At 44.1% G+C, this 13558-nt stretch overlaps 1 protein-coding gene across 1 annotated transcript; it reads left to right on the top strand.

The window, feature by feature from the left end:
- Positions 1-446: 446 nt before the first annotated feature.
- On the top strand, positions 447-3517 carry CYP26A1 (cytochrome P450 family 26 subfamily A member 1). The gene is made up of 7 exons (XM_068688833.1): positions 447-635; positions 840-1064; positions 1165-1452; positions 1561-1710; positions 2038-2172; positions 2377-2529; positions 2722-3517. The coding sequence occupies exons 1-7, from the start codon at positions 447-449 to the stop codon at positions 3061-3063; spliced, it is 1482 nt and encodes a 493-aa protein (XP_068544934.1). The 3' UTR covers positions 3064-3517.
- The last annotated feature ends 10041 nt before the right edge of the window (positions 3518-13558 follow it).

Genomic DNA, 13558 nt, shown 5'->3' with positions numbered 1-13558 from the left:
GAGAGAGCCCCGCAGCTGGCAGCGAGCGGCGGCGCCGGGCTGGCAGCGCCCGGGGCTAGCTGCCTCCGGAGTGGGGCATTTCTGTGCCAGGCGCAGCCTGCGGAGCTCCAGCGAGCATCGGCGATAAATCCGAGGAGGAGGCGACCGGCCCCGGCTGTCGGCAGCGACCCTCGGCCCGCTCCCACCGGCACCGCTCGTCCCTTCCCTGCCTTCCCCGGCGGCTGTCTGCGACGGGCAGGATGCACCGCGCCGAGCAAACGGTTAAAGATTTCGGGGGGAGGAGCCAGGCCCCAATCCGCAATTAAAGATGAACTTTGGGTGAACTAATTTATCGGACCAAGGTAGGGTGGGCAGCAACCTGGGAAGGGTATAAAAGGCGGCCCGCGGCGAGCCCGGCCCGCGCACTCGGAGCTCCCGGGGGGCCGGGCTGGACTCGCTTCCCAGCCATGGGCTTCTCCGCCCTGCTCGCCAGCGCCCTGTGCACCTTCCTGCTGCCCCTGCTGCTCTTCTTGGCCGCCGTCAAGCTCTGGGACCTGTACTGCGTGAGCAGCCGCGACCCCAGTTGCCCGCTCCCGCTGCCCCCGGGCACCATGGGGCTCCCCTTCTTCGGGGAGACGCTGCAGATGGTGCTGCAGGTAAGGCGAGGCGATGCCGCGGGGAGCGGAGCAGCGCCCCGGCTCCTCCTCCTCGTCCTGCTGCTGCTGCTAGGGGAGGGGGCGAGCAGCGGCTTTGCCGAGCTCCCGTGCCCAGGTGGGGATGAGCCGCTGCCCCGCCTTATTTTTTTTATTTATTTTTTCCCTCTCCAATATACTTATTCTCGCACCCCTCCCGTCCACCAGCGGCGGAAATTCCTGCAGATGAAGCGCAGGAAATACGGCTTCATCTACAAGACTCACCTCTTCGGGCGGCCCACGGTGCGGGTGATGGGCGCCGAGAACGTGCGGCACATCCTGCTGGGCGAGCACCGCCTGGTCTCCGTGCAGTGGCCGGCCTCGGTGCGCACCATTCTGGGCTCGGGCTGCCTCTCCAACCTCCACAACGGGCAGCACAAGCACCGCAAAAAGGTACGGCCCCGGCGGCGGGCGGGGAGCTGGGGCAGCTGCCCTGCAAAAGGTGGCTGAGCCCCTTCCTCTTCCTCCTCCTCTTCCTCGTCCCCCCGGGCAGGTGATCATGCGGGCCTTCTCCCGGGACGCCCTGCAGCACTACGTGCCCGTCATCCAGGAGGAGGTGAGCGCCTGCCTGGCGCGGTGGCTGGGTGCCGCTGGGCCCTGCCTCCTGGTGTACCCCGAGGTGAAGCGCCTCATGTTTCGCATCGCCATGAGGATCCTGCTGGGCTTCCAGCCCCGCCAGGCTGGCCCCGATGGCGAGCAGCAGCTGGTGGAGGCCTTCGAGGAGATGATCCGCAACCTCTTCTCCCTGCCCATCGACGTGCCCTTCAGCGGGCTCTACCGGGTAAGGCTCCCCGTCGGCTGGGAGCGCTCCCTGTGCCAGTGGGGAGTGGGTGGGAGGGATGGTGGCACAGCACAAAGCCCACCTTGCTCCCCCCCGCTGCCCGTCCAGGGCTTGCGGGCACGCAACATCATCCATGCCAAGATCGAGGAGAACATCCGTGCCAAGATGGCCCGCAAGGAGCCCGAGGGCGGCTACAAGGATGCACTGCAGCTGCTGATGGAGCACACACAGGGCAACGGGGAGCAGCTCAACATGCAGGTGAGGTTCCCTGGGACCAGATACATCCCCTTCCCACCTGCTTGTCTCCCCAGTCAGCAGCATGCTTATCTTGTGGGGTTAGAAGGAGAGAGCAGGAGGTGTTGCCCCTTCCTGGGCAATAAACCAGTGCAGTGCACTGGGGTCCTCTGGGTGGAGGATGCAGCCAGGCTGTTGGATGGGGTGTGCAGGACCAAGGCCATGCCTATAGTGAGCATCCCCCACCTTGACTCCAGCCTGGGTGCAATTACAGCATTAGTAGTGGGGTGGGTCTGGTGAAGACAGCACGTTTGGGGCCTGTTTTATCCTTCCTCTGTCCTGTGCAATAAGGAACTGAAAGAGTCTGCTACGGAGCTGCTGTTTGGGGGCCATGAAACCACCGCTAGTGCTGCCACTTCACTGATTGCCTTCCTCGGGCTCCATCACGATGTCCTGCAGAAAGTGAGGAAAGAGCTGCAGGTGAAGGTGTGTGTCTTCCCCCTGAGGCATTTTACAGGGGTGGGTGGTAGGCAGCCCCCCCAAGGAAAGGTGTCCCAGACAGGGCTCCCCCTGACTGAGGAGGTTCCCAACTTGTAGGGGTGGCAGGAGAATGCCACTAGCAGGGGGGCAGCCATTTTGCACTGCCGGGAGCCTCTTCCAAAAATGTGATGGTAGCATCTTCCTTTCTAGGGGTTACTATGCAGTCCCAACCAAGAGAAGCAGTTGGATATGGAGGTCTTGGAGCAGCTGAAGTACACCGGCTGTGTCATCAAAGAGACCCTCAGGCTGAGCCCTCCTGTTCCCGGAGGATTTCGAATTGCACTCAAGACCCTTGAGCTGAATGTAAGTGGGGCTTGGGCTTGCTTCTCAAATCACCTGCAAAATTATGAGCACACTGACATAGCGTACCCACCTCACAGTGACCTGCAGGAAGCCAGGAGGGAAGGCGAAGTGTGCTAACATGTCCCACACTGATATTTCAGCACAGTTTAACACAGCAAGGCATTTCACGTCTTCTCTGTCTTCTTTTGGTAGGGTTACCAGATCCCAAAAGGCTGGAATGTTATTTACAGTATCTGTGATACCCACGATGTAGCAGATCTCTTTACCAACAAGGATGAATTTAATCCGGATCGCTTCATGTCTCCGTCTCCGGAGGACTCCTCTAGGTTCAGTTTCATTCCTTTTGGTGGGGGCTTGAGAAGCTGCGTGGGCAAAGAGTTCGCAAAAGTCCTTCTAAAAATATTTATAGTGGAGCTGGCTCGGAGCTGTGACTGGCAGCTGCTGAATGGACCTCCTACAATGAAAACAGGACCCATAGTGTACCCTGTGGACAATCTCCCTACCAAATTCATAGGTTTCAGCGGCCAAATCTGAGAGTTCAACACTTGCTTCTGGATGAATTTCTATATAGCATCTAATATGTATATAGTAATTTTTATAGTAACAAAGGCCTTTAAATATTTAAACTTGTAAATGTACAATAGTTATTTATGTCTCCTAAGTATTTTAAATGGCTATGATATTTTTTTCCCCAAGCACTACAATTATGGATCTCCGATTCATAATTAGATAACGTTATTTCTATAGAAATAATTTTTCCCCTATTTAAAAATCTTATTGAAAGCTGGCCAGATAAGTGTTTGAGGACATTTCACAATGATATATGTATTAAATTTTCTCAAAGGAATTTGAAACAATGGTAACTAGCTATTCATCCAAATTGCTTAAACAGTTATTGTTTGAGAATGTTTTCAGTATTATTTGTGTCTAGATCTTACATTTAATGTGTGAATTTTAAGTTTGATAATAAAGTTTATTTTTGAAGATCCTCGGTATGAAGATCTGCCTGTATGCTATAAGTAGCATAACCATCTCACACAGGTCTAAAGTGTTTGGATGTGAAGTTGGATCTGTTTCTGTGAATGAGCTGTTTCCAATTTCTACTGTCCTCATACCTCTGCCCTACCCTCCCGTCCAACCCATATATTTCTAACTTGTGCATAGTAAATTATTGTAATAATATGGAATGATAGCAAGTGGTAGAGGTCTCTTTGCCAGGCACATAATTTTGAATGTGTAACAGGCTTTCTCTGGAACTAGAGAAAATAGGTTGAGGGGAGAAAAATCCATAAAGGTTCTCTTCTCCCATATTCCTACAGACTTGTATAAACAGACCACTGGATTTTGTTCTGTGTTGAGTCTACAGTCTATGAATCTTTACTTACGAAGGTGTCTCTTATCAGCTGTTAGAGCAAATAAAATCTGCTGTGATTTCTTGTTAAAATGCAACAGTTCTGCATAGGGCAGAAATAGAGTATGCATTTGGTTTAAGAACTTTCCTGGAATTCAGCAAAGTGAAAACTAAAAGGCAGGCACTAATGTGAATTGATTAACAGGGAATCAACTGTTGAGATGTAATTCCCCAGGGGTGTGTAAGCAGGGCAGATAAAATGCCCTAGGCATGACCCCTGTTTTGGCTTAACCATAAGTTTTTTTTGTACACACCACACCCCCACCCCTGTCCCTATTACTACACCTATTAGTCTTCTCTCAAAAGTCAAACATAGGGTGGCTCTGTAAACATCTACAAAGTAAACTCATGTAATTTGGTGTCATGATCACTTATAAAAGTATATAGACATTTTTTGTTTGTTTGTTTCTGGAAAAGTCGCTTTTTCATTATTTTCTCCCAAGATCAGAATTAAGGATGATGTTAAGATAATCAAAATCACTGCAGGTGGTTAATAGCACATATGATGTTTTTGGATTTTTTTTAGGGACTTGTTCTATTATGTGTTTGATATGTATTTAAATGCTAGCTGGAAACAAAAACTTCTCATGTAATACCTTAGACATGACTTACACACAAAAATGAGTGTAGCTATCAAGACTTTTTCATAGGTTGTGTGTGTTGTTTTTTTTTTGTTTTTGTAGTCTTTAAATACAGGAGATGTTCATTTTAGATTGTGCTTGGGTCTTCTTGGCAATATTTAGAATCTTAAATAATTTTTATTATAGTAACCTCCTGTACCATTATGTTCTTCCGTGATTTGATCAATAATCTCAGTTTAAGACCCCTTTATTAGCAATGCAGTAGCAGAAAATTGCAAACTGATCCTGATTTTGAGGTGATCCTGGAGTCTGGAAAGCATCAAGACTCTTGTTTTGGTATTCCTTGTTAACATTTTCCTCATTAACATTACAACACCCTACAAATCCTGATAGATGCTGATATCCTAGATTTTTTTTATTTATTCTTAATTGGAGTTCTTCATATGTGGGAACTCTTTGCTTGTTGTTATTTGGATTATTTTAGTTTATACTGGCTTTTTATGAAGAGTGGGAATCTAAGTGGTGTATGGAGAATATATACTTAATTCACTGTGTAAGCCTAAGATAATATACACATTTCTGTTTCCCTATTTATTTATTTATCTATTCATGTTATTTATTTATTTATTTTAATTCTGGTTTACAAGGCTACTATATTTGTAGAAAAAAATCATACACTTAATTTTATTTTGTCTTGACATCTGGGGGCACATCCTCAGCTGTTGTAAATCATGACAACATAGCCTATGTTAGGCACTGCCCCCATATAATTTATCTCTGCAGTTAAATGGTCTGTCACTGCTGTATAATTTAGGCATTGTGAAGCTACAAGCTATCCCAAAAAATGGTAGCAGTGTAGCTGCAGTAATATGGAGCTCAGCGTAGGTTAATTGCTAAAATATTTGCCCAACTTCTTGAGCAGGTTTTACAACCCTTGCTAATCTCCTCTATGCAGCTGTATCTCCAGAGTGTGGATGCTGGCTGCGGACCAGTTTCAGGTGAGCTCTGGACAAGTTATGCAGCTCTGCCTGCTCAGTAGCAGCTGGTGTGGGTACAGGCTAGGACTGTGGCTGCTGTTCAGGGGCAGACCTGCTTGTCCATCCTCAGCCCTCACTCCTGTTGTTATGCTGGATACAGGAACTAATCCTGCTGAAAAATTGCCTACCCAAAAAGCTATGACTTCTATTTTTTCTAGCCAGACCAGGTTCTCAGCTGACTGCAGGAGTAGTAGTTTGTGCTGGGATGTTACAGCAGGCAGAGGAGGTAGGAAGAGGAAGCAGCTGCTTCAGCATGCATTGATGCTAACAGGGCCCTGCTATACTATAGATCCTTTTGCAAATGTGGCCATGTGCTGTTGCATGTTCCCGGTGCTCCAAGACTTACAGACTGAAACACACCAAAGTGCTGCATCTGGCAGGGAGCACTTACTACTCTTGTCTTGTAACTGGGCCTTTTGGGGATATTTCATATTCCTTCTCTTCAGTAGTCTGTCATTTAAAATATGCTTTTTTTTTTTTTTTTTTTTTTTTTTTTTTTTTTTTTAATAGTTTCTCTCTCATTCAGGAAAAAAAAAAGACACATGGCTCAGTACTACGTTTTGGTCCTGGAGCAAAAAGCCATGCCTTATTTGTAGTGTCCTAATTCTCCGAGGCTACTGTGACACACGCCTCTCCTGAACCCAAGTAACAGCAGCTCCTGCCAGCCTGCAGAAGCCCAGCACTTAGAATTTCTGAAGCCTCCATGCAATGCTTAATGATGTGTGGTTTGTGTTAATAACGCACATTTATATCCATTCTTGAACCAAAATGACATCAAAGAATGACTTCAGTGTAAACTGACAGAGGAATATTATGGGTAAATCAATTCGTTATTGAAAGGCAATGGTATTTCCAATTCAGGACAGAACAGGTAACACTTACTTTTGAGAACAGTTACATAAACAAGAAAAAAAAATGTAATCGAATGCTGTAGGTTTATTGGAAATAAGAGTATGTAGTTTGAATAATAAACGATCAAATAAATTATTATTTATATGTAAATAAAAATGTTACCTTTAGCCAAGAAATGCTTTTATTTTTTTTCTCTTCAGTTCTTAAAAGCACCTATTGAAGGAACATTATAACTTTAAGCCTTTTTAAAGTTATAATACTTAAGGTTTTACACTTTTCTGATGCTTTTAGTTTATGTTTTTTTATGTCTTTTCTTCAGGAGTCTTCCTGGACATTGCAAAATGAGGGGATGACAATCAGATTGCTCTTCTTTCTAATCCATTTCAATCACTTATATTTTCTTATTTTACTCTGGTCACTGATTTAGAATGAACTTTGGAGGGTTACCCAGAAAAATACTCAACAATATGTAAAATATTTTATCCTTGACTTTCAAGTGGCAATTACCTAAGAGCTATAGGAATTTTTTTAAACTGTTTTTGTTGTTGATGATGTTTGATTGTTTTTACAAACCAGCATCTAGTTATCTTTGAAAAAGAGAATACTGCTCTGCTTTGTTAATATTGCACATTGACAGAAGTTTTCAGTGTAGATGCTGATGAAAGAGTTAAAACCAATTGGTTAAAAACCAATGTGCATAAAATTGGACCTTATGGTTTACACCTCGATACTTTTATTTCTTTGGTATTAGAATTGCTTTTGTGAGGTATAAGTAAAAGGGGGGGAAAAAAAGAAGAAAAAAAAAAGAGAAAAAAGTTATCTGTCTTAAAGAGAGCTGTGCTGCTGAGGAATCCTGAAAATCCAACTACTTCTCCCAAATTAAGCAGCCTAAATGCAAGCCACCCATTTCAGAAGTTTTTTATCTTCAAAATGTTACATAGCATCTTTGCTAGGACATTTTCATAAAATCCCATACAGGACTATGTCTCTGCTTAACATTTACAGAAACTAAAGATCAATCTATATATTTGTGGTAATGTTTCCAAAGTTACAAAAGACAGTCACAGTTCTTGTGTTTGGGACATATTGCTCAGTAGGATATGTTCCAGTCCCAGATTAGTTACTTTTGTTTACCGCTAAAAGGTACGGTGTTACATGTAGTTGTCTTTTCTAGTGTAACAAAATAGAGTGCCTAGGTTTGGATGCTATTTGCTAATGCAGATAGTTTTGTTTGCCAGGTGGTTTGTATTGTAAATTCTCTGTCAAGTTATACATCCAGCATGCAATGCAAAACATATACAGATTAGCAGCAAAGATTCAAAAAGTTTATTAGTTGCAACCATTAGAGTGATAGATTAGGAGAAAGGAAACATAACTGGCAGCAAGTTTAGAGAAGGCTCATTACTAGACTGGCTTGCTTCACTTGTTTAATAATGTCTTATGAAAAATGTTATATGAGAAGTTCAATGAATAATGCAGCTTTCATTAAGTTATGTAAATGAATGTAACTTCGTGGGTGGGTTAGAAATAAAATATTTAACATATCTGTTTATATTCAAAGAGTAAGAGAAGCAGAGACAGCTTTTAATGAATCTCAGATTAAAATATTTAAAAGGTGACAGATGAGAACTTTGGTAGTGCAGCATAGTAGTACTGTTTTAATAGATTTTTACAGATGATCTTTCAGTTGTAACATGGGCAGGGCAATATTTTAAGTATTTTCAGCTAATTAAAGTGTTATATATTCCTTTATCAGCAGTCCCTATGATGTTGTTTCACTTGTGGATGTTGCTAGTACCCCAAAGCGACATGTACAACTTGGGTGATTTGCAAGGTAGAAGGATTTTTTAGCAAAAGTGACTTATGTACTTGTTTGCCAGGTCATTTTGTTCACAAACACACAATCATTCACAGGCGGGTTGATTTCAATGCATTTTTGTTTTTCACTTTATGACTATTTAAGAAAGCATAAATCTCCACAGGTTAAGCTTACACTGCCATACTGGATAACTGCCATAACATAAAAAAATTATAAACCAAAACTAAATCAGCTGTTGACAATATGCTTTCCTACCACACCCACAAATGGCCAACTTTTCTCATGCCTCTCCCTGCACAAATCCTTGGATTTGGGCCTCACAGCTTACTCAGAAGGTCAAAGATTATGGGAGGCTGTTTTTGAGCAAAGTGGGGAATAAATTCCAGAGCTGAGGGCCCCTCAAAGGATCTTTCAAGAGATAAAAGTAACCAAAAGGCAGTCCCATTTGCACACGTTAGGGTAGGAGGCAGGTCAGTAACTTCTTGCAGTGGCTGGGAGCTGAAAAGATCAGTATCAATACAGAGATCTAGGTCCTGAGCAGTGGTCTAGCTACAGCTGAGACAGTTCAGGATGTGCAAAGAAAATGCATACACTTGTACCAAGGTTGTGTTGTCATCATTGTTAATGCTACTTAAAATAAAAGAGCTTCCTCCAGGAAACGACATTTTGAGGGAAAAACACCAACTTGGTTGTTTTATTTTCTGCTTTTTAATTATATGCCTAAGGTCATTGTTAAATTAATATGTCTGTATCTCAGAAATATACTGCTTTTATGTATAAAATGTCAGCAGAACAAACATCTTTTCAGGATTAGACCTGAATTTGCACTGGAATGATGGTAGGTCTTGGCTTTCTTGGCTGGCTGACTTAATTGACTGAAAGAAGTAAAAGGCTGTGGCGTGCTTTGCCCTAATAGCCTTTATTTCATACCAAGGCCCCTCTGAATTAACAACCTGTCTGTATCCCACGGGAGAGGAAGGAGGGGACAGGGTGATGCCCTGCCAGCTATAGCAGCGCCAGCCTGCCTGAATAGGATTGTTTTGTTTCCTCTTGCAAGTCTACGTTGTCCACCTAGTCATAAACCACCACGCTTCTCTCAAATGTTTCCCTTGGAAGCCTGGGGACCACATAGTAAATGGAAAATGCTCCCTGACCTGGCAATAGCCTCCTTTTTGTGAATTGGTCTTAACTTCCACGGGAATAGAAGGAGATAGGGTGGGAACAAAGGGGAAGGCACCGCACCGTGCAGGGAGGCAAACAGCCCCAGCATTGCAGCACTGCTCCATCACCCTGGCTGCATGATGTACAGGTGATTTTCACTCTGGTGTCATCCTTCTTGTCCCAATTTCTTGCACCCTTGGCTGTAGTTATAGTAAATATACATTATTGATGATGCTAATGATGCCGTCTACAGCACTGTAGCAAACTAGTGCATGCATTATAAATCTTGCTGTTATAAAGTTCATTAACCTTATCAGCAGATTGCTTGAAGTAGCAGCATGTCATGACCTTTTTGCTCATTGTATGAAATGAAATGGTTCAGGTTTGTGTCATTTTTGAGGGAGCCTTTCCTGTGTCTGGGACCGAGGGACTGCTGATCCCTGAAATGTACTAATTATCAGTCAGCATCTTTAGAAAAGATCAGAAATTCCAAAAGAGACAGATGCAGAAAACTGCATTTCATGGAGACAAATTACATGCCCACAAAGTGGAACCAACTGCATTTTATGGAATCATCATTTGCCTGTTTTGCACAGTGTCAATTTTTAATTTTTATTTTTATTATTTTTAATTAGAGTATTCACTAGGGGAAAGAGAGGAGATGGACAGAGCACGCTGGGTGAGGAAAAATGAGAATCCTTAATCAGTCAAAGGTACTATTTGTTTATTTTGGTGCCTCCGTGGTGATTGTTCTTTTCACCTTTTATTAACCTGCAAATGGATTAGTCCTTGTAAACTAAAGAGGAGAGACCAGTGCACAACCCACTGCCCCAGAGATAAGGTCACAAAGAGGGGACGTGTCCTGAGCACAACCTCGGAAAAGAAATAGAAGTCTGAAGGCATTTACACTAGGTTGCCATTGCACTTTACTAGCACTAGTGTGATTTACCGTATCAGCTCAACTGCTGACACCTTTATGTCCCTCCCTCCTATCCCAGCAGGCCACAGAGACACAGTCCATGATAGATGCTGGTGAACTTTTCCTCTGATCACCTTCTGAAGAACTTTCCCATAATCTATTGTTTTCTATCACAGTGGAAAACAAAACAAGGGTTTTTTTTGACTTTCAGTTACCAGCTATTTTGCCCTAACTTTAAAGCAATGTACTGAATTTATTACATCAGTGTGAAAGAAGTTTTAAACTCCTGTCTCTTTATCTTACTCCCTGAACTTAACATGGTCCAGAGTAAATCAACGTAATTGCTGTTAGACCTACATTGTTGCAGGAATGTTTTATATTCCATGTTGTCAGTTACTTAGAACAGTTAATTGAAATTGCAAGCATAAAAGAGGAAAGCTACAGTTAAGAAATTAACTTTTTTTTCTGTGCCTGTGTCTACTGTATGAATTTATATGAAGCACTAATGTTAATTTCAGCATAAGACCAAAAGTGTCCAGAATACCTAAGAGAAAAAACACAGGTTGTAGATTCAAGGCAAGTCTTTCTTTTAATTGACCGTATAAAATATGAGAACTCATTCTGGATTGAGAGAAGGAGCTGACCTAGCATAACTCTAAAATACCTATCTGGTCCTCACTGAATGTTGCATTTGCTTCTAAATAAATAAATGCCATGGGATGCACCTGTTTTTCTCTCATCAAAATTCAGCACCAGTACTACAGCATGAAGGAAAAAAGAAAGTCACAGCAATGTTACATGTATTGAAGAGAGTGCACTTGAAAGATAAAAGAGGAGAACTGTGCTGCAAACTGTCTCCTGCAAGGGTATGTCCTGAGTACGCCCTGCCTCAGCTGGCCTCCTTGCTGCCTCAGCTGGCTGAAAGGGTGAGCAGAGAGATGCGTGTATGAGCAAGCTTGTCTCACATACAGAGGAATCAGTATGTGTGTAATGGTGAGGTAACTGGCAGCTGCACTGGGGAGGAGATATCTGAGAAATTACTGGCAGGCACTGAATCAGCCTGTGCTGATCAATTTCAACCTTTGAGCAGAGAATTATATTTGAGGAGGTCTATGCTCAAGGTGCTTCCAAATATGCTTTTCCTGTCTTCCCCAAAGCTCTCAGCACTCTCTGCGTTGTGACAATACAACAGTACATTAATCTTCCAGATTAGGTATATGGAGGGCAATGAGTAATTTCTGCCAAAAAGGAATTTTCACTGCAGTGGCCTATGAAGCCATACTTTTAGTGTGAGACTCTTTCCCTTCAGAAGACCCTGCTCTGTTGCGGGGCAGTGGTGAGCTTAGGAAAGAAGTGGAAAGAACAGTGTCAAAGACTTGGGCAGGACTTAAAATTACCTCTCACTTTCCCCAGAACTTTAGTCTTACTAAACCAGAACGTGCCAGGCTGCCGCCACATGTCCTACCTCTACCCTGTGCATGGTAGAAGTGGTGCCACAGCATTCCCCTGACAGCGGACATGTTCTCAGTAAGCCCTCTGATTTAGGAGCAAGACTTGTTTTCCCTGAAGGCTGGAGGAAACCCAAAGATTTCAGAAGAAGCTTCCAGAAGAGATGCACTGACCTTGCAGCTGAAGCAGGGAAGGGGCAGGAGTGAGGTCAGACCACCAGCTGGGGATGACGGCCATGAGGGGATGAGGGCCTCCTGCCTGCTCAGCGACTTTGGACAGAGAGGACTCAGGTAAACTGAGGAAACAGTAAGCAGGGAGAGCAGAAACCTGGCACTTGCACACTGCTGCTCCTGTAGCAGATCCGGGGCAGTGTGAGGCCTCACCTCCCTGCCAGCTCCCTGTGCCTCCTTTCCAGTCCTTCCCTGGCCCCTGCATGTCCCCGGTACCTGCTCCTGCACTGTGCTGCCAGTGGTTTCCCTGTGCTCTCTCAGATCCCTGGGCAGAGGCTAAATGTGGTTTCATGTCCCCTCATGCTCCCTGCACCTTTTCTCCCTGTAGCAGGCAGGCTTTCCTACTCACAGGCTTTCCCTTTCCTCTCACAGCCCAGAGCAGTGCTCTGGGTGGCCCTGGCTGCCACCTCTGCCAGGAGGCTCCCATCTGAATTCCCAGTCTCCTACCCTTGCTGAAGGCAGTCTCTCCAGTCTTTATTTGTCTGGGAAATAGCTCATTTAACTGGGACAGGGAGGATGGGCAGAGATGAGAAAGAGCCATTGTTATGCTGAAAGCAGTTAATGGGTGCCACCAGACACTTGTGTGATCTACAGACCGTTGCAGAAGTCCCTTAAACTGTGCTGGTGCTGCCCAGGGCACTTCTCCCTTCCCGTTTCTCTGATTTTTTTTTTTTTTTTTTTTTTTTTTTCCCCAGTTGAAGAAGGGTTTGGCACTAATCTACATCATTCCTTGGCATTTTCAAATGGGTTGGATGGGGTAGTCATGACACACCATAGCAAAGGGAGAGACACCCTTAAGAAAAGGTCTTACAATGTGTCATCACAGACCAGAGGCTCTGGATTTGGAGAGGGCAGGAGCTGCCCTGCCTGGGAATGACTGATGGCTGTAGCTGCAGACAGGGCTCCCACCATGTCCTCTTGGAGCTAGCTGTGCACTTGCTGGATGTGTGGAGGAGAGTGTGATTTGGTGGCCTGGAGGACCTTCACTTTCTCTTGAGTGTTTAAACAAGCTATGAGGAAAACAAACAAACAACAACATTTTTTTTTCAAGAGAAAATGCGTTTTTCACAGGAAGATGCAGAGCCTTCAGCAGATGTATCTGTCAGCTGTATGTTTCCTTATTTGATTAAGGAAGTCTTTGTGTTTCTGTATAAATTTGTCTTAACTCTGGATTGAGCACTGTCAAATAATTTGAAAGCCTAAATTATAATTTAACTCAGGCTTTTACACCAAAAATCATTCACTGTCATATTTCTTCAGTTTTTCAGGGGTCTGCCTCTTGGAAGCAATGTGGATTGACGCTTCTCAGGTTTTCAGTTCTGCTGTCTGAAAACTTGGAAATGACTTACATTTTCCCCCTTTCCTATTTTTTCTCTCCTTTATTTTCTGTCTGTCTCACAAATGTTGAATATAGTATTTATTCCTCCACAAGTAGTAAGCCTGTCAGAGAGGCCAACAGTGTTTTCCTTGTGACCAGAAATATGGAATATAGGTAAGACTTTGCTGGTCAGAAATTGAATGTTACTGATTCATCGAAACAAACCCAAGTGGCTGGTGGGATGTCTGTAAA

The sequence above is a fragment of the Anas acuta genome, chromosome 7, assembly GCF_963932015.1.
Source record: "Anas acuta chromosome 7, bAnaAcu1.1, whole genome shotgun sequence".
Lineage (NCBI taxonomy): Eukaryota > Metazoa > Chordata > Aves > Anseriformes > Anatidae > Anas > Anas acuta.
The sequence above is the reverse complement of the archived record's forward strand: the minus strand, read 5'-3'. Positions and strand labels throughout refer to the sequence as shown.